The sequence below is a fragment of the Salvelinus namaycush genome, chromosome 29, assembly GCF_016432855.1.
Source record: "Salvelinus namaycush isolate Seneca chromosome 29, SaNama_1.0, whole genome shotgun sequence".
NCBI classification, from domain to species: Eukaryota; Metazoa; Chordata; class Actinopteri; order Salmoniformes; family Salmonidae; genus Salvelinus; species Salvelinus namaycush.
The window spans coordinates 32531059-32550795 of record NC_052335.1 but is presented as its reverse complement, the minus strand read 5'-3'; the positions used below and the strand labels follow the sequence as shown (position 1 = coordinate 32550795).

The 19737-nt window shown below is 42.1% G+C and overlaps 1 protein-coding gene across 4 annotated transcripts in view; it reads right to left on the bottom strand.

Moving 5' to 3' along the window:
* Window positions 1–19536, bottom strand: part of LOC120024025 (MAP/microtubule affinity-regulating kinase 3-like) — a 100611-nt gene extending 81075 nt beyond the window's left edge. For 2 of the 4 annotated variants that reach the window (XM_038968110.1, XM_038968109.1), the window contains exons 1-3: window positions 18844–19535; window positions 7620–7811; window positions 7050–7103 (exon numbers count right to left, since the gene is read on the bottom strand). In XM_038968110.1, the coding sequence (XP_038824038.1) occupies window positions 7050–7103; window positions 7620–7811; window positions 18844–18894 (297 nt within the window). In that variant the 5' untranslated portion in view covers window positions 18895–19535. Of the gene's footprint in view, window positions 1–7049; window positions 7104–7619; window positions 7812–18843 lie in introns of all 4 variants that reach the window. The other 2 variants (XM_038968108.1, XM_038968111.1) reach the window with 2 other exon arrangements.
* Window positions 19537–19737: the final 201 nt, after the last annotated feature.

Genomic DNA, 19737 nt, shown 5'->3' with positions numbered 1-19737 from the left:
TACTTGCCCGTCTCATTTCATATCCGTCTAAATAAAGTGTTAAAAAATCCTAAGGGAAACTAGCATTTGTTCCACCACGGTATATTACCAGCACCATACATAAAATATAAAGTTCAGCTGAACTCATTTACCTAGTTTATTTGGGCTACTACCAGCTTCATTTTGGTCTGAATTGGGCGTCTGTTGGTCGAGATGCTGGTGTTTTCTAGTGTCACCCCTCTGGTTTGAAGTGGCCTAGCTTCAGTGGGAAATAACAAGATCCTAGGGAAATATGACTACCGTCTAGCACATCACAAATATCTCCACATGCCAGGGAGGTGGCCCTAAGGACAATGTAATAAAATGAAAAATAAAAACATTTGGGTATTGTTTTAGTCAGATTGCTCATATGAACCCTAGCAGGCAATTCATTTCAGTGAGGCGGGTATAGTCACACAACCCCCTGAAACTAGCTTGTTCAAGGCCATCCTCGGGTATGGATGATAAACGCCCTTAGCGCCGGGTGGTGACTCATCGCTTCACAAACAGGGCCCGGGAGGAAGGAAGCAGGCTGGCTCGGTGGTGTGGGTGTGGGAGCGAGGATTGCCTGGGTCTGCCTGGGGTCATGAAGGGACAGGTTGCTGGAGAGATTTAACGCAGCCACAGCCCCGCCCTCAGCCTCTGACCATTGCCTGGCCCCTCAAATACGACCTAGACATGAGCATCTGAGGTCAAATGTATGACAGAGAATTATGAGGAAAGAAGATAATATGTGCAGTGCGACAGCCACTCTGCCGTGCCAACCAAAAAATAAAACAAAAGGACTCCCATTACAGTACGGAGTATTGCCTGGAAAGCTGTGGTGATGACGGGACGGCATGTCCAGTATTTCGGGATTGCGTAAACAGTGCAAAAGGTTCCGCGAGGTGGTTTGAGAGGAAGGACCAGGGTTCATATTCTAACGCTGCACTATGGAGTGGAAATGGGGAGAATAAAAAAAAAAAAATATATATATATATATATATATATATTGCACAGGGAAAACAAATCTCGCTCTCCTGGAGAAAGAAAAGCAGAAATAAATGTTACAAAAACATTTGATGGCAGTGTGCCTCTAGAGTACCAGAGAGGGAGAGTACAGGCCGAGAGGAATCACTTACGGTTCCCCCATGGAGGGCGTGTCCCCCTGTATCCTCCACAACAACAACGTCTGGGGGAGTAGACATCAGCTGAGGCAGACTAATGCCCTACAGCGACGTTTACATCCATAGGGGTTGAAGTCTCAGTGTCTCGTGACTCTAACCAGGACTGAACTCCACATCAGCCAACACATTTAGGACTAGTTATTTCCTTTCACAGTCATTCAAAGCTATTAAAACAGAATTGGTGAATTTTGTGTCTGGGGGGGAACAAAAGATTTTTGGAGTGCCCCAAAATCAGTTCTCTCTCCACCTCTACTCCTCTAGCACGTGCCCTCCCGATAGAAGAACACTCTGCAGCCCACACCGTGATACATAACGCCTGGTGACTCAGTCTTCAGAAGACATCGGCAAGGAACACAGAGGAAATGTACTAATGGTGGGGATACAAAGAGTCAGACAATCAATCTTCCCAGAGCCCTTGGATGATGGGCGTCTGTGATCTCTTAAAGATAAAGGGTGTGAGGGATGTCATACGACACATCACTGTAGACACTTGTTTCTTTATAAAATGGTAGCAGAGGTGTATAGTTCATTTGGTTGGCTCCTCATCCTAACATCCTATGAAAGCATTCCTTATTTTGAATCTGAATGACCACCCCAACCCACAAAATAGAGTGTGCTATGCAAAAGCCAGACAGCCCCCTCAGACGTTATGAAAAATCAGGTCGAGCCCAGACACAATAGCTCAACAGATGAGTAAACAAATGGAGCGGCACAGACATAACAGCAACAGTCCCTTTCTGCTACTGATGTCGACGCCAATGAATGAGGTCACTGCTTTGCCAGAAGCAAAAAAAGGGGACTGGCCAACATAGCTAAGGGCCACCAGACAACCCTGATTGCTCCGGCGCACACATTCCTGAGGCGTCGCTAACTGTAGTCCCTGTCCCTGTCCCAAAACTGTGAGTTACACCTACAAAAACACATAGTACCTGCTCACCCTTCTGCTTCCACAATACGGTAATTGCAATATGTGGAGGAGTTAGAAACTCAATGTTGTTATTCAATCAAAAGCGGTAACTGGAAGTTTCCCCGAGTCTTCCCCTACTGTGAGAAAGATGAATGACCACCATAATTGGGGATCTTTTTTTCCCCCTCACACATGAATCATTCTCTTCCTGATTATATTCATCCAAACATGCAGCACAATACAGGCAGACCATTGTTTCGTCTTTCCCCAGAAATTCACTGTGGCCAGCTTGGATTGAATATGGCCTCAGACTAGTGGAATAATAGAGATTATTGTGTAGACACTCATTTCAATCCATAAACACAAAAGTGTGAAAACATTTCGAATGTGAAACCGCTATGTTGATACAGAGCCGACAAAATACAACGATAGCCATGAGAATACAAAAGTGTGTGTATGGTACTAACATTTAGAGGTAAAAATCAACTGATGTCATCTACCAAAGCTGAAAACTATTCTCCTGCTCTACATCTCACCTCCTCCTTTCAACCCCACACATCCTATGGCTGACTAGCATGGCTCACGACGCCCAGGTAAAGGTGACGTCACCTCTAGCAGAGCTATTGATGTGTTTGAAGGGTTTTAATAGTATACTTCAGACTCATCCTCCGCTACTTGTATTCACATCCCGGTGCCCTGACCTCGGGTCTTAATAAATCCACTCGCTTCTAAAAGCAGGAAGATTGACTGACTCGACAGTGGGGCTCTCCTCCCACTCCCACCAATTACATAAGAGGTCACACGTCACACCACAGCAAATAAAAATAGCTGCAGCGAACGAGTCTGTGAAAACAAACCGATGAGCGCAAGAGGGGATGTAAAGAAAGCTGGAGGGATGAAAAATGTTTTAGCTGTACAAAAGGTGCCCATTGTCTGAATGAGTTCCTGAGATGTGTTGGTGGGCCAGTGTATTTTAAATCTAAGATGCCCTGATGGGCTTTAAAAAAAAGAATAAAAATAGAAAACAAAATGTAAAATTAAAAAAGTCCGGTGGTCATACTCTTCAACTGTGATGTTCTCAGACGTCATGTGTTGGTTTTGCTCACCACTTCTGAGCATAATCCATCTCATCATTGGGTGGCTTTAAAAAAAAATCCACACATCCAAAGTAAAAACTTTCCACCTAAATTAGGTCATGTTTAAAGATGACATGAGAGTGAATGACAGATACATTTAACAGCAGGGAAGATAGACCACTTGAATATAGTTCCCATTAGGGGTATTCCGATGAGTTTAACATTCAAAACGATTTACCACTACAGCATTTCCTGTCTGTGTTACCATTCATATCCTTCAAGTCAAGATCAACTAACTTCGTCCCAAAGCTGCCATAGTAATTCAGTTGAACAGACCTTTCAACATGGACCCAGAGGTCTTACAGATAAAAATTCCTCAGTGACCAGTAATGGGTTGAAGGGTCAGACCATAGAGACTATGACTTATCAAACAATAAAGCGCTGTGTGGACAATAAAGCGCTGTGAGGAGGTAAAGCGCTGTGTGGAGGTAAAGCGCTGTGAGGAGGTAAAGCGCTGTGAGGAGGTAAAGCGCTGTGAGGAGGTAAAGCGCTGTGAGGAGGTAAAGCGCTGTGAGGAGGTAAAGCGCTGTGAGGAGGTAAAGCGCTGTGAGGAGGTAAAGCGCTGTGAGGAGGTAAAGCCTGTGTGGAGGTAAAGCGCTGTGAGGACACATCAAGCTTGTTCAAGCTATCCGGCTCTGTTGGACGCCCACTGGAGGCTCAGTTACGCAATGGCGCAGAACCAGGAGTTGTTTTAGACCACTTCATCATGCAGATGCCTGTTGGCTTTGCCTGCCGACCCAGAAAGCAGTGGGCTCCTGGTGAAGAGCTAAGCACCTGGGTGGAGAGTGAGACGCGAGAGAGAGAGCAAATAGAGAGAGCAGCATGACGCTCGCCCGCTCTCCTCTCCTTCATCGTCCTTGTGTCCATCCCCTCCTCTCCTCCCTCTCTCTCTCTCTCTCCCTACCTACCTACCACCAACCATCCTGTATATCCACAGTTCAAGCCACGGGCTGTCGATTGGCCAGCGAATGGAAAGCAAACCGAATCGATGGCCTGGAAAAACAAGTGCTGGCTAATTATAGGAGTTGGTGGGGTGGAGGGGGGGGATGAACATCATCAGTCTCCACCGACCCCAATGTGACAGTCTGATCTATATAGCTAAAGGAAGGGGGGCAGACAGGACAGGGCAGTAGCCGCAGTCTGGTAAATTGCCACCCTGGTAAATTGCACCGTAGCAACGTCTACTACAGTTTCAAGTGGGTCTCAGAAAATATTGGGGGGGTTGGTGAAATATAAATATATGATATTACTAGTTGGCACGTGTCCTAATTTTAGGTTAGGGTTACTCTGCCACAAAACATTATTGGTGGAAAAGGTCCTAATGTCCAAGTTACGGCACTCAAAATGGTATTTCAAATAAAAAGTCCAGAAAGACATCACCTCATTTGTTACCTTTAGGCCAGCTGGCATGTTTAAGCGTCGGATCATTTCAGCTTTCATCAGAGCATAATAATAAACAGGCCTTGAAGAAGACAGTCTAGATCCTCTGTACTTCAACCCTCCAACGGGTCAATGGCCCCCTCTCCCCGTACTTTTCCCCACTACAGCCCAAACCCCAGTTGCTGCATCTCTTTCCTTGTTGGCAGGGCCAGCGCTGTTCTTTCACCAGCCTCCCATTCTGATATCTCCTCCGAGGGTATTATTAGCAGCCTCTGAAATCCAAGTCCGCTGAGGTTTCCTCTACCAGCCGCCACTTTACCCCCTGCCTCCCGCCATGCAGTGCAGTAAAATGACTTAGACCTTTAAGGGGGTCTGGACTCTGCGCCTCTGCTCAAACTAATGCTGAGTCTGCTGTGAAGTTAGTGAGTTACACACACTGAAATTAAGCTAGTTGTGCTTCCAAGACACGTACTGAAGCACCCAGAATCACAGCATGTCAAAATCCCATGGGGGAATCGTATTAGTTAGCTATAATTGTGCAATTCGGTACAAAACTAGTTTCAAGGGCTACTTGATGAAGGGAAGTCCCATACACTCACAGGCCACCTCCATCAAAATAAAAAAAGACAGATTTTATAATACATCATGGAAATAGGGCATGAAGTGTTACTAATGTACTAACACTTTTCACCGCATACAGCTTTCAAAGTAGGAATATTATATACAGTTGAAGTCGGAAGTTTACATACACTTAGGTTGGAGTCATTAAAACTCGTTTTTAAACCACTCTACAAATTTCTTGTTAACAAACTATAGTTTTGGCAAGTCGGTTAGGACATCTACTTTGTGCATGACACAAGTAATTTTTCCAACAATTGTTTACAGACAGATTATTTCACTTATGATTCACTGTATCACAATTCCAGTGGGTCAGAAGTGTACATACACTAAGTTGACTGTGCCTTTAAACAGCTTGGAAAATTCCAGAAAATGATGTCATGGCTTTAGAAGCTTCTGATAGGCTAATTGACATCATTTGAGTCAATTAGAGGTGTGGATGTATTTCAAGGCCTACCTTCAAACTCAGTGCTTTTTTGCTTGACATCATGGGGAAATCAAAAGAAATCAACCAAGACTTCAGAAAAAGAATTGTAAACCTCCACAAGTCTGGTTCATCCTTGGGAGCAATTTTCAAACTCCTGAAGGTACCACGTTCATCTGTACAAACGGTAGTACGCAAGTATAAACACCATGGGACCATGCAGCCATCATACCGCTCAGGAAGGAGACGTGTTCTGTCTCCTAGAGATGCACGTACTTTGTTGCGAAAAGTGAAAATCAAACAGCAAAGGACCTTGTGATGATGCTGGAGGAAACAGGTACAAAAGTATCTATATCCACAGTAAAACGAGTCCTATATCAACATAACCTGAACGGCCGCTCAGCAAGGAAGAAGTAACTGCTCCAAAACCGCCATAAAAAAGCCAGACTACGGTTTGCAACTGCACATGGAGACAGAGATCGTACTTTCTGGAGAAATGTCCTCTGGTCTGATGAAACAAAAATAGAACTGTTTGGCCATAATGACCATCGTTATGTTTGGAGGAAAAAGGGGGGAGGCTTGCAAGCCGAAAAACACCATCCCAACCGTGAAGCACGTGGGTGGCAGCATCATGTTGTGGGGGTACTTTGCTGCAGGAGGGACTGGTGCACTTCACAAAATAGATGGCATCATGAGGGAGGAAAATTATGTGGATATATTGAAGCGGCATCTCAAGACATCAGTCAGGAAGTTAAAGCTTGGTCGCAAATGGGTCTTCCAAATGGACAACGACCCCAAGCATACTTCCAAAGTTGTGGCAAAATGGCTTAAGGACAACAAAGTCAAGGTATTGGAATGGCCATCACAAAGCCCGGACCTTAAAACTATTGAAAATGTGTGGGCAGAACAGAAAAAGTGTGTGCGAGCAAGGAGGCCTACAAACCGGACTCAGTTACACCAGCTGTCAGGAGGAATGGGCCAAAATTCCCCCAACTTATTGTGGGAAGCTTGTGGAAGGCTACCCAAAACGTTTGACCCAAGTTAAACAATTCAAAGGCAATGCTACCAAATACTAATTGAGTGTATGTAAACTTCTGACCACTGGGAATGTGATGAAAGAAATAAATCACTCTCTCCAATATTATTCTGACATTTCACAGTCTTAAAATAAAGTGGTGATCCTAACTGACCTAAGACAGGGAATTTTTACTAGTATTAAACGTCAGGAATTGTGAAAAACTGAGTTTAAATCTATTTGGCTAAGGTGTATGTAAACTTCTGACTTCAACTGTACACTGCAGTGCAGGCCTAATGATATCCCAGTCCTCTACAACCAGAGAATGCACATGGAAAAGGATGTGCAGTGTCCAATAGGGAGACAAGACAGGTTTTTCTTTTACCTTTTGAAGACTGGTAGGATTCAGCTGTGTCTTGTCAATGATTTTGATGGCAACCTGTCAAGAGAGTAAAGGGGGGAAGAAAAAAAAAAATCACTTCCTGCTGAAACTACTCCTAACAACTCAACATAGGAATTGGCATGCCTATCGGCTGGCCACTCAATAATAACAAACTTGTTTCTCAGATTGCCAAGGTGCCATTTTAGAGTGTGTAAAGCACTGCTGCCTCTCGGAGAACTGAGGGCTGGAGGGGGTCTCAATACAATTAGCCTCTAGTTTGTTGCTTCAGTAAGTTTAGTACATTTAATACAATTTCCCCAAATTGCATTTTGTTTGTTTCGCCAATAAACAAAATGCAATTACAGTGACTATTGTTACGATTGGTGCAGCGCGTTGCCCCTTGACTTGTCAAGTACAGCAAGGGTGAGGTGGCTGGCATCAGCTAAATCTACTAACAAACATTTGTTAAAAAAAAATATATATTTTGAGTACAAACAATTATTGTAATCTTTTCTACTTTAGTCTATTCTACTCTAGCCAAACAAATGAGAAAATGTTCCTGCTGTGTCTCACCTCTCGGCCCGTGAGGATGTGGCGCGCCAGCTTGACCTTGGCGAAGTTGCCCTTTCCGATGGTCTTGAGCAGCCGGTAGTTGCCGATGTGAGGCTGCTCGTCGGCGCACGAGGCAATGGAGTTCCGGCAGCGGGCGCCTGAGCGGACGGGCCGCGTGGTGACCTCGTTGCGCCCATCGGTGTGCGAGGTGTGCTGTGGGGAGGAAATTAGAAGAATGTCAAAAGTCATTTGAAGTTGCATGTCAGAGAATATCGACTAAAAAGGACATTGATCTTGTGTAGACACGCAGCAGCATGGCACCTAAGAGCTTGACAATCAAAAGCCAAAGCTAGAAAAGGTACATTTCCTGAAGAATATTTGTGAGCTGCTTCAGCAGTCTAAAAGTATGTTTTATGGTAGTGGAAGAAGCACACCAGCACAATAACTCGATTCTTGGGACATATAAATTTTGTCTCACAACACGTGAAAAGCAAAGACTAGACAAATAATGAGGTAAATCATTGATTTGAGTTTAATCCTGATTTAATGGAACCGGTTGAAACAAATGACAGGTTTATAAAAGGTTAATGGAGCTATGGCCTTTCCTAAACTCTTTCCAAGAAGGAACAAGACTGTCTCTCCTACTGGGATAACCAATGTTCCTGGCCTGGAGGGCATCGATCAGAGCTCAACTTGTCAATAGACATTAAAACAATCACCGGGGACTGGGGTTCAATCCCCGTGACCAACCTCGCCAATTTCTCCCCCACTTGCCTGTCTTGCCATCTCATTTCCTAACTGTTTGAATAAAGTGTCAAAACAATTAATTAGATTTTTTATCGATTGTTCATCGAGCTGATGTTTTGGGGAAAAATGTCCTGGTGGCATTATATCACCATTGGTAAAGATGGGAAAGGATACAAACGATTGGTGAATGTTTGACAAATGTTGTACAGCCATTAGCATGAGTTGATGTTCTGAGGGGAATAAAGTGCTGGTCATGAATAATGATATCAGCACTGCCTGGTAATAAGAGGGTATAGTAGAGAATGCTAAATGTTTGAACAACGCTGTAAAGTCATTAGCATTAGGTGAAAAGATTGAGCAAAGCACTTGAGTGAGCGTGCGGCTGCACTCAGACAAACCTTCCAACGGTGTAATAACTCAACTGGAACAGACACTTCTTTTAGAATGCAGACCTTGAACAGACTCAAAATAGCTTAAGAGCCAATGTCTTTAAAAATGGGACACTTGTTTCAACCGGTTTGTTTCAACCGGTTCCAATTGACTGTATAAATATATTTCAGTAAAACATACAGTTGAAGTCGGAAGTTTACATACACTTAGGTTGGAGTCATTAAAACTCGTTTTTAAACCGCTCCACAAATTTCTTGTTAACAAACTATAGTTTTGGCAAGTCGGTTAGGACATATACTTTGTGGATGACAAGTAATTTTTCCAAAATTTGTTTACAGACAGATTATTTCACTGTATCACAGTTCCAGTGGGTCAGAAGTTTACATACACTAAGTTGACTGTGCCTTTAAACAGCTTGGAAAATTGCAGAAAATGATGTCATGGCTTTAGAAGCTTCTGATAGGCTAATTGACATCATTTGAGTAAATTGGAGGTGTACCTATGGATGTATTTCAAGGCCTACCTTCAAACTCAGTGCCTATTTGCTTGACATCATGGGAAAATCAAAAGAAATCAGCCAAGACCTCAGAAAAATAATTGTAGACCTCCACAAGTCTGGTTCATCCTTGGGAGCAATTTCCAAACACCTGAAGGTACCACGTTCATCTGTACAAACAATAGTACGCAAGTATAAACACCATGGGACCGCACAGCCATCATACCGCTCAGGAAGGAGATGCGTTCTGTCTCCTAGAGATGAACGTACTTTGTTGCGAATAGTGAAAATCAATCCCAGAACAACAGCAAAGGATCTTGTGAAGATGCTGGAGGAAACAGGTACAAAAGTATCTATATCAACTGTAAAACGAGTCCTATATCAACATAACCTGAAAGGCTGCTCAGCAAGGAAGAAGCCACTGCTCCAAAACCGCCATAAAAAAGCCAGACTACGGTTTGCAACTGCACATGGGGACAAACTCATACTTTTTGGAGAAATGTCCTCTGGTCTGATGAAACAAAAATAGAACTGCTTGGCCATAACGACCATCGTTATGTTTGGAGTAAAAAGGGGGATGCTTGAAAGCCGAAGAACACCATCCCAACCGTGAAGCACGGGGTGGCAGCATCATGTTGTGGTGGTGCTTTGCTGCAGGAGGGACTGGTGCACTTCACAAACTAGATGGCATCATGAAGAAGGAAAATTATGTGGATATATTGAAGCAACATCAAGACATCAGCCAGGAAGTTAAAGCTTGGTCGCAAATGGGTCTTCCAAATAAACAACGACCCCAAGCATACTTCCAAAGTTGTTGCAAAATGGCTTAAGGTCAACAAAGTCAAGGTATTGGAGTGGCCATCACAAAGCCCTGACCTCAATCCTATAGAAAATGTGTGGGCAGAACTGAAAAAGCATGAGCAAGCAAGGAGACCTACAAACCTGACTGTCAGGAGGAATGGGCCAAAATTCACCCAACTTATTGTGGGAAGCTTGTGGAAGGCTACCGAAACAATTGACCCAAATTAAACAATTCAAAGGCAATGCTACCAAATACTAATTGAGTGTATGTAAACTTCTGACCCACTGGGAATGTGATGAAAGAAATAAAAGCTGAAGTAAATCCTTCTCTACTATTATTCTGACATTTCACATTCTTAAAATAAAGTGGTGATCCTAACTGACCTAATACAGGGATTTTACTAGGATTAAATGTCAGGAATTGTGAAAAACTGAGTTTAAATGTATTTGGCTAAGGTGTATGTAAACTTCTGACTTCAACTTATATATATATTTTTTTAAGACCAGGTTAAAATACTGTATCATGAAGTAAGGAATGTATAGATGTGGATACCCATACCATCACCCAACAACAGTCTCAGAATCAATTCCATTTTCACAGCAATCAATCCAGGTATACATTGTCTTTCAAATGAGTTGTATCTTCACATACGCTCGAAATCAAGCCATTTATAGACTGACTGACTAACTACTGTGCTGTTTTGCACTGCTATCAACGATAAGGTCCTGATACAAAGATAAGCTTCAAACACAATGAATGTAAGATTGAGCCTCACTGTGATGTTAAATTTTTCTCAGAAAGTCATACTCACAGTTGAATCAACTAGTGCACTGTGAATAACTTTGGAATGGCTTAGTGTAAAAATAAGTTTAAAAAAAATACAAATAACTAAATAAATGTAATAATGAGATTTGCCCCAAAAAAGGTTAATACATTCTATGGAAACCATACGTGTTGTATTAATGACAAGCTGTACCAACAAACAAAAAAATCCTGGTCGATCGACAGTTCTGTTCTTTAAACCAAATCGATTGGTAGAAATGTTTAAATGTGTATTTTTCCATATATAGACATATCCTATGTATTTGAATCAAATCAACTATATGCAATGAGCTTGTCCGATGCGTTAAGCGCTCTGTTTGATGAAATAGTTAATACACACTAATTATTAGAGGGAGTCCAACCGCAATTGATTTGATTGTGCCGGGCAGGACTTAAACTTGCTGCGCTTTGTAAAAATGTTTTAATAAATGACAGCGAGTGACTGACTAGCACACACCGTCTCTCTCTTCTTCCTGCTGCAGCGACCACCACAAAACAGCAGTGTTTATTGCGCTGTCCATGTTACTGAAGCTGCAACATAATTACAGCCATTTCTAACTAAAAAGTTGTTACAGAAATCCCTCACTTGTTTAGGAAAAACATTCCCTATTCCCTCAACCCTTGCTCTCTTTACATGACACATGTATCCATCGCATGCACGTGACCAATAGGGCCTGACCTATAGCATATCATAATCATATCAATAAATTGATTATAACATACTCCAAATGCCTTAACACGTGACAGCAAAATGGATGCAGAGGATGTGACAAATGAACTTGAAATGGGGGAATGTTTTCTGGTTGCTCAGGAGGTAAAGGGGAATGTTTTCTGGTTGCTCAGGAGGTTAAGGGGAATGTTTACTGGTTGCTCAGGAGGTAAAGGGGAATGTTTTCTGGTTGCTCAGGAGGTAAAGGGGAAGTCAGATGTGTGGAATACATTTGACTAGTTGTGGAAAATACTGGAAGATCAAGAAAAAGACAGTAAGTAGCAAGCGCTGCGTGGATATTGTGTTTGTCAAACAGGTGCTGTTAAATTACAATTTCTGACCATTTGGAACAATGTAAACAACACTAAATAAATTAAAAGCGTACCAGAGTCAATTGTAAAAAAAAAAAAAAAAAAAAAATACTAAAAATTACATTTTTGTAAAGCCTTTATCACAGCAAAGACTAAAAACAGTCACATTTATTTGTGAATGCAATTGCTGAATTTGAACGATTTATTTATTGTTTACGCTAATTATTTAAGGCTTGCTGTGTTATTTTAAAACTAAAATGCTTGCTTGTATTTCAAATGATGAAGGACTCGTATGCTGTGTGATGACATGAACAAATGAATGATACAGTAGCCTATATAAATATTGAAAAATAGGCCAAAGTAAGTTATGGTATTAAGACTAAACAGCATAAGCTCTTAGGCCTACAGCTCAATGGTAGTTATACAAGGCTGCTATAGGCTACTAAGTTTACTAATGATAATGACATTACTTATTATAATGATGATAGTAATAATAACAATAAGAAAGAGATCAAGAATAAGGAGGGTTATTTTTATTACAAATATTATTTGACAATTTGGAACAGCATAAATAACACTAAATAAATAAGTAATACCAGAGGCTGTTCTACTGAAAAGATAAAGTGTAAAGCTTTAATTACAGCATAGCAAAGATTAAAAACATGTTTATCCGACATGAGTTGCGTGAGGCTTGCTGCTCACGAATCAGTACGCTATTTAACAAACACTCAAGCAAGCAGGATCCGTCTAATTTATGTAGATATACAGTGCATTCGGAAAAGTTTTCAAACCCCTTGACTTAACCACAATTTGTTACGTTACAGCCTTATTCTAAAATTGATTAAAATTGTTTTTTTCCCCCTCATCAATCTACACACAATAACACATAATTACAAAGGAAAAACAGGTCTTTCAATTTTTTGCATATGTTAAAAAAATAATATCACATCTACATAAGTATTCAGACTCTTTACTCAGTACTTTGTTGAAGCCCCTTTGGCAGCGATTACAGCCTCGAGTCTTCCTGGGTATGACGCTAAAAGCTTGGCACACCTGTATTTGGGGAGTTATTCCTATTCTTCTCTGCAGATCCTCTCAAGAGCCTCACTGCACAGCTATTTTCAGGTCTCTCCAGAGATGTTCGATCGGGTTCAAGTCCGGGCTCTGGCTGGGCCACTCAAGGACATTCAGAGACTTGGCTGTGTGCTTAGGGTCATTGTCCTGTTGGAAGGTGAACCTTTGCGCCAGTCTGAGGCCCTGAGCACTCTGGAGCAGGTTATCATCAAGGATCTATCGTTCCCTCGATCCTGACTAGTCTCCCAGTCCCTGCCACCAAAAAACAACCCCAAAGCATGATGCTGCCACCACCATGTTTCACCGTAGGGATGGTGCCAGGTTTCCTCCAGAAGGTGACGCTTGGCATTCAAGCTAAAGAGTTCAATCTTGGTTTCATCAGAGCAGAGAATCTTGTTTCTCATGGTCTGAGAGTCTTTAGGTGCCTTTTGGCAAACTCATAGTGGCTACCGTCTGGCCACTCTACCATAAAGGCCTGATTGGTGGAGTCCTGCAGAGACGGTTGTCCTTCTGGAAGGTTCTCCCATCTTCACAGAGGAACTGTAGAGCTCTGTCAGAGTGACCATCGGGTTCTTGGTCACCTCCCTGACCAAGGCCCTTCTCCCACGATTGTCTTGGTGGTTCCAAACTTCTTCTATTTAAGAATGATGGAGGCCACTGTGTTCTTGGGGACCTTGAATGCTGCAGACATTTTTTGGTACCCTTCCCCAGATCTGTGCCTCGACACCATTCTGTCTGAGCTCTAGGGACAATTCCTTCGACCTCATGGCTTGGTTTTGCTCTGACATGCACTGTCAACTATGGGACCATATTTAGACAGGTGTGTGCCTTTCCAAATCATGTCCAATCAATTGAATTTACCACAGATGGACTCCAATCAAGTTGTAGAAATATGATCGATGATCAATGGAAACAGGATGCACCTGAGCTCAATTGTGTCTCATAGCAAAGGGTCTGAATACTTATTTAAATAAGTTATTTCTGTTTTTTTTATACATTTGCAAAAATGTCTAAATACCTGTTTTTGCTTCATTTTTATAGGGTATGGTGTGTAAATTGATTTTTTTTTTTTTTTAATTTATTGTTTTAATTCATTTTAGAATGAGGCTGTAACGTAACAAAATCTATAAAAAGTGAAGGGGTCTGAATACTTTCCGAAGGCGCTGTATATGGATGATTTATGAAGACGGGCACATTTAACAGTTACAGACATAATTAAGTTTGGGTTTCCTCACTTTTCTTAGACAATTAAGGCAAGGGCTGTTTTCTCATCTCTTAACTCCGCTGCTGCCTCCGCTGCATTGTTCTCAACACCAATATGCTGGTTAACTTGGCTATTATGCACATAGCAACAGGGTCTAGGAAAAGGTGCCAATTCAACAGAGCACTGATGTTTCAGAACCGTGACCACTATCACATCAGGGAGAAAGAGCATTTGATATAAAATATTTTTTATTAGTGTTGCACAATTGTCCTTAACCTTATACAATTTCAGCAGCACATGCTTTTGAGTGATGGACTGTCCCCACAGCCTTCATAATGGATTAGTCCACTCAGACAGGCGCGAATCAGACAGGTGTCTTGTACACCATGAATAATATTACATTTTTTGCTATTGGTCAACTAAAGAAATCTCAGTCGACCAACAGCCTATCGACCAAACAATCGACCATTTGACTAAATGAGGTCAGCCCTACAAACAATAAAAGGGAAGAGGTTAATGACCTGAATAGCAATAGTGGGTGTATGGTGAGAGGAGGGTTGGTAGTGGAGTGGTATCTATCCAACATCGATGTCCTAGCCTGGCAAAGTATCCATCAGCCCGAAGGGCTGTGACGCAGGTCCAGTTAGTCAAATGGGGCACAGCTGTACTATCCTGACAAGCACTTGAGATGGGTCAACCAAAACCAAGCACCTTTCTCAACCTCAACGTCCGTCAACAGTTAATGAATTCTTGCAGGGTAACTCTATATACCCATATACGTATGTACCTAAACAGTATTAACTATAGTAACATTGACATTTCCCATGTAACCACATGTTAATACAATCTGTTTAGTTCGGAGATACCGACCTACAATTGGTTTCCAAGTTGTCGTTGGTTTCAGTGAGTGAGATTAGCACGATCATTGGAACAAAATAAGATAATGCAACAACAAAAAAACGTCACTTCAGTCTCGGTCTACATTTAAGGAAACACGTCTAGAAACCATCGCAATTGTCTAAAGGGCATTACTGTAACATTGTGCCAACGTTTTAGACACATTGCTGGGATGTTACCACAACGCTGTGAAAACACCCCCTCAGTTTGTGGTGTCTTCTTTACAGTGAGCACTTTCTATTTGTCTATAGCCAAGAGTTTCATAAGACACAGTGACTGTTCAAAAAAAAAATCTAACAAAACACTTTGTTCATGGAGGAGCATTTTTTGCTACTAGCGTGCACAGCAAGTTCTGTTTCTACAACTACAGTGTTGAACAATTTGCTTGTTTTTACCCCTCCCCCCCTTCACAGACTAGCTTAAACGCAAATGACACCAACAAACTGGTCTACCTTTTATAGACGCTAGTTCCAAAAGCCCTGAAGCTCAAACTGACAGCAAACTTGATTATTCGAACCTTTCAAAAGATCATCCAAAAGGCAACTATGAAATATAATCCTACAATGTGCAGTACAATGAGACCATAACAATTGACCTCTATGGAATAAGACCCTAAGAATCGAGGCGCACTAATTTCTAGGACCATTATAGCGATGTAAACCCAGTATTGAGATGGATACAGTAGCAAACTTGATAAATATGCTGATCCCTCTTTGATAGTGTCAGAAGGCCCATCTGTGGGTGTATCATCCTGTCTAACCACTCACAGTTCCAAGCCTTTAACGGTAAAGCACACAGACAATGACACTTACTGTATTTCATCAGCATGCTGCCTACAGCTGTTACTGTATTTCATCAGCGTGCTGTCTATCGCTGTTACTGTATTTCATCAGCGTGCTGTCTATCGCTGAATCAACAATGTGTCCCAAAATAACAGACCAAGGTTGCAATCGTAGAGTGTCAAAGACTTGGTCAGGGATGGAAATGGATTGTGTTACGTAATGTCTCCATTGTGAAAGGTGCTTCAATTCATGTCGTCATGGGTCAGATGTAGCCTAATTATGTGCCGTGTGATCAAGGGGACTAATTTAAAATCACCACAGCACCAGTGTATCAGCCCAAACTTGAAAGTGACAACAGTTTGAGTAGCAGAATACAGGTTGTCTCTGTTAGTTGCTTACTCTCTAAAAGTGAGAGAGTAGGAACATTGACCATAAACGTGTTACTCTCTAAAAGTGAGAGAGTAGGAACATTGACCATAAACGTGTCATCAAGGTCGGCATACAGTGGCCACTACGGGAAAAACATTCCTAAGCCTTGTGACCCCTCGACACAAATTACTGATAAGGCACAATGGAGGTCTTTATAAAATAGGACGCACAGAAATTCACAAAAATAGCCAATTTGCACACATAATTCGTATGTCTCCAAACACCAAAACCTTACAGCAAAACTAGTACGAACTCGGAGACACTTAAATAACCCTATTGATACTTTTGCAATTGAGTTCAATTGAATAACTTTGTTATCTTCGCCTTGACTAGAAAAAGTCTCTCTCGCGTACTGTGGCACATATTAAAAACTTCAAAATACAATCAAATGGGTCACTTCAGGAAGAAAACTAATACTTACTATGGTGATGCGGTGCCTTTTTACAGAGTGTGAGCCCTTCATCCTAGCATTGGCGATCTGAATGGCATCGGAACAGACTGCCTGTCTGGTTTTGTGCTGGTGACAGTTCATTGATCCAAATTGCGCTCACTGATGCTCAGAGGCGTGTGAGCACATTTTGGGCACCTGTCGCTCAACTCCAAGGGGGTGGGCGCACAGAGCTTGTCCTAATTATAGTGTGTGCTGGTTGACCTATATACCCCAGAATGCCATGCCAACCAGTAACAAAGCAGGCATCTTTGTAATGTAAAGATTCCACCTTGCGCTAGCAGGTAAGCTCACCTGTAGTTTCCATGCTTAAAAGTTATGACGTGATGTATATAAATGATGACAGGTGTGTGTCTTTCCAAATCATGTCCAATCAATTGAATTTACCACAGGTGGACTCCCAACAAGTTGTAGAAACACCTCAAGGATAATCAATGCAAACAGGATGCACCTGAGTTCAATTACGAGTCTCATAGCAAGCAAAGGGTCTGAATACTTATGTAAATATGGTATGTTTGTTTTTTATGAATTTGCTCAAATTTATAAAAACCTGTTTTTGCTTTGTCATTCTGGGGTATTGTGATGTCATTATTGGGTATTGTGAGTAGATTGCTGATGATTTTTTATTTTATTTAATCAATTTTAGAATAAGGCTGTAACGTAACAACATTTGGAAAATGTCAAGGGGTCTGAATACTTTCCGAGCGCACTGTATATTAGAGCTTTCTGGCCTGACTGGTGTCGCGTTCAAAACAACGGGGAACTTGAAAATCTCGGACTTCCGAGGGTTCAAAACAACTGGGAACTCAGAGCTCAGAAATCTGACTTCAGTGTGTTCAAGAAACCTGGAAACTCTAGAGAAAATTCAAACGAGCTTCTACTGGGAAAAATCATTTTTTACAGTCAACCAACCTGGAATTCCAAGATGGAAACTAAGGCATCTTTCTAGAGCTCCAACGATGAGACAGCCTACAGGGATGTGGTCAGAGACCTGGCAGTGTGGTGCTAGGACAGCAACCTCTCCCTCAATGTCAGCAAGACAAGGATCTGATCATGGACTACAGGAAACAGAGGGCAGAGCACAGGGCTGTTGTGGAGCAGGTCGAGAGCTTCAAGTTCCTCGGTGTCCACATTACTAAGGAACTATCATGGTCCACACACACCAACAGTCGTAAAGAGGGCACGACAATGCCTCTTCCTCTTCAGGAGGCTGAAAAGACTTGGCATGGGCCTTCAGATCTTCAAAACGTTCTACAGCGGCACCATTGAGAGCATCTTGACTGGCTGCATCATCTTGGTATAGCAACTGCTTGGCATCCGACCACAAGGCACTGCAGAGGGTAGTGCGTATGGCCCAGCACATCACTGGGCCGAGCTCCCTGCCTTCCAGGACCTCTATACCAGGATGTGTAAGAGGAAGGTTCTAAATATTTTTTGAAAGACTCCAGCCTCCCAAGTCATTGACTGTTCTCTCTGCTATCACTCGGCAAGCAATTCCGATGCACCAAGTCAGGAACCAACAGGACCCTAAACAGCTTCTACCCCCAAGCTATATGACTGCTAAATAGTGAAATAAATAGTTAACCAATAGCTACCCAGAATATCTGCATGACCCTTTTTGCACTAACTCTTGACTCATCACATACACTGCTGTTACTGTTTATTATCTATCCTGTTGCATAGTCATTTTATCCCTACCTATATGTACATACTCGATCTACCTCGTACCCCTCCCTGCACATCGACTCGGTACTGGTACCCCGTGTATATAGACAAGTTATCATTAATTAATTGTGTTATTATTTTTCTAATTATTTCTGGTGTTATTATTTTTCTACCATTTCACTTTTTTTCCCCTTTCTGCATTGTTTGGGTGGGCCGGTAAGCAAGCATTTCGCTGTTGTTTACGAAGCATATGACAAATAATAATTTATTTGACTTTCCGACCTGAAGTTCACTGACGTCATGTTTTGACCTCTTTTTTTTTCAATTCCCAGTTGTCTTGAAAGTACCATAACATGTGGACTATGACACCAAAATTGGCACAAACATAATTCTTAAAAAGTTGGTTAATACCAATTTTAGAGCTGAAAGGAGTAACGTTAAAGCCTAACTTACTTGAACAAATACTTACATTTTCAGTATCACGCTCATTGACAGTAGGTAGTGGCGTTCTGGTTGACATTTTAATGTCTTGTTCCCCGAAGTGGTTCGGCGTTCTGGGTCTCCTTTTTTATTTTGTTGCACCTTAGCCCAACAGGAAAGCAGGTCTACAAATGCTATTGAAGAACATGGATTTAACGCAACGCCGAAATTCCAGCAAACACACGCTGGAAGATGTCTAGACCACAGATTAATTAGGTAAATTGTCGAACCGCATTACTGTACAGAGGTGGGACAGATTGCGAAAAACACAACAACCCACAAAAGGTTGTCCAACAACAAACCATAACCCCGAGCTCCAAAATGTTCCAATACGTTTTTAGGGAACTAAAACTCAATAAACTGTATTCCAATAGTTCACGGGCTCTCTACAAATGCACAGAATGTCTAGTCAAGGAAAAAGGGGAGTTAACGTAAAACCGGTCTCAGAATTTGCAGCCAGTTTTGGCGGCTTGGGTTACTATTGATTTTCAGCTTCCGACGCGCGCTGCCCCGCTTTCCGATGGTGCTGGTACCCCGAAAGACCCAAGTTCGGTTAAAGTCCTCCCCATCCCAAAAGTAAGGGTAGTTTGCTTGATTGCTATATCCAAGATGGCCGCCTGCTAACTGGAGAGTGCCAAACCAAACCCAATGCGTTGAGAGGAAGTGAGGAAAGACATGGCTTTAAAGCTTATTGGAGCTTCGGTTGGGGCAGAGCTGTTTGTTGTTGCTAGGGTGATTACTGGAGAGAAAAATCTACCTGCTGCACAATACATTAAATACCCTGCCTACCGTGCCTAAAGGCATTTAGGTTGCCCCTACTGTCCCGTGCATGCATTGTCAGTGAAACAACTGAAAGCACAGATTGATTTGACTTTTTCTTTTT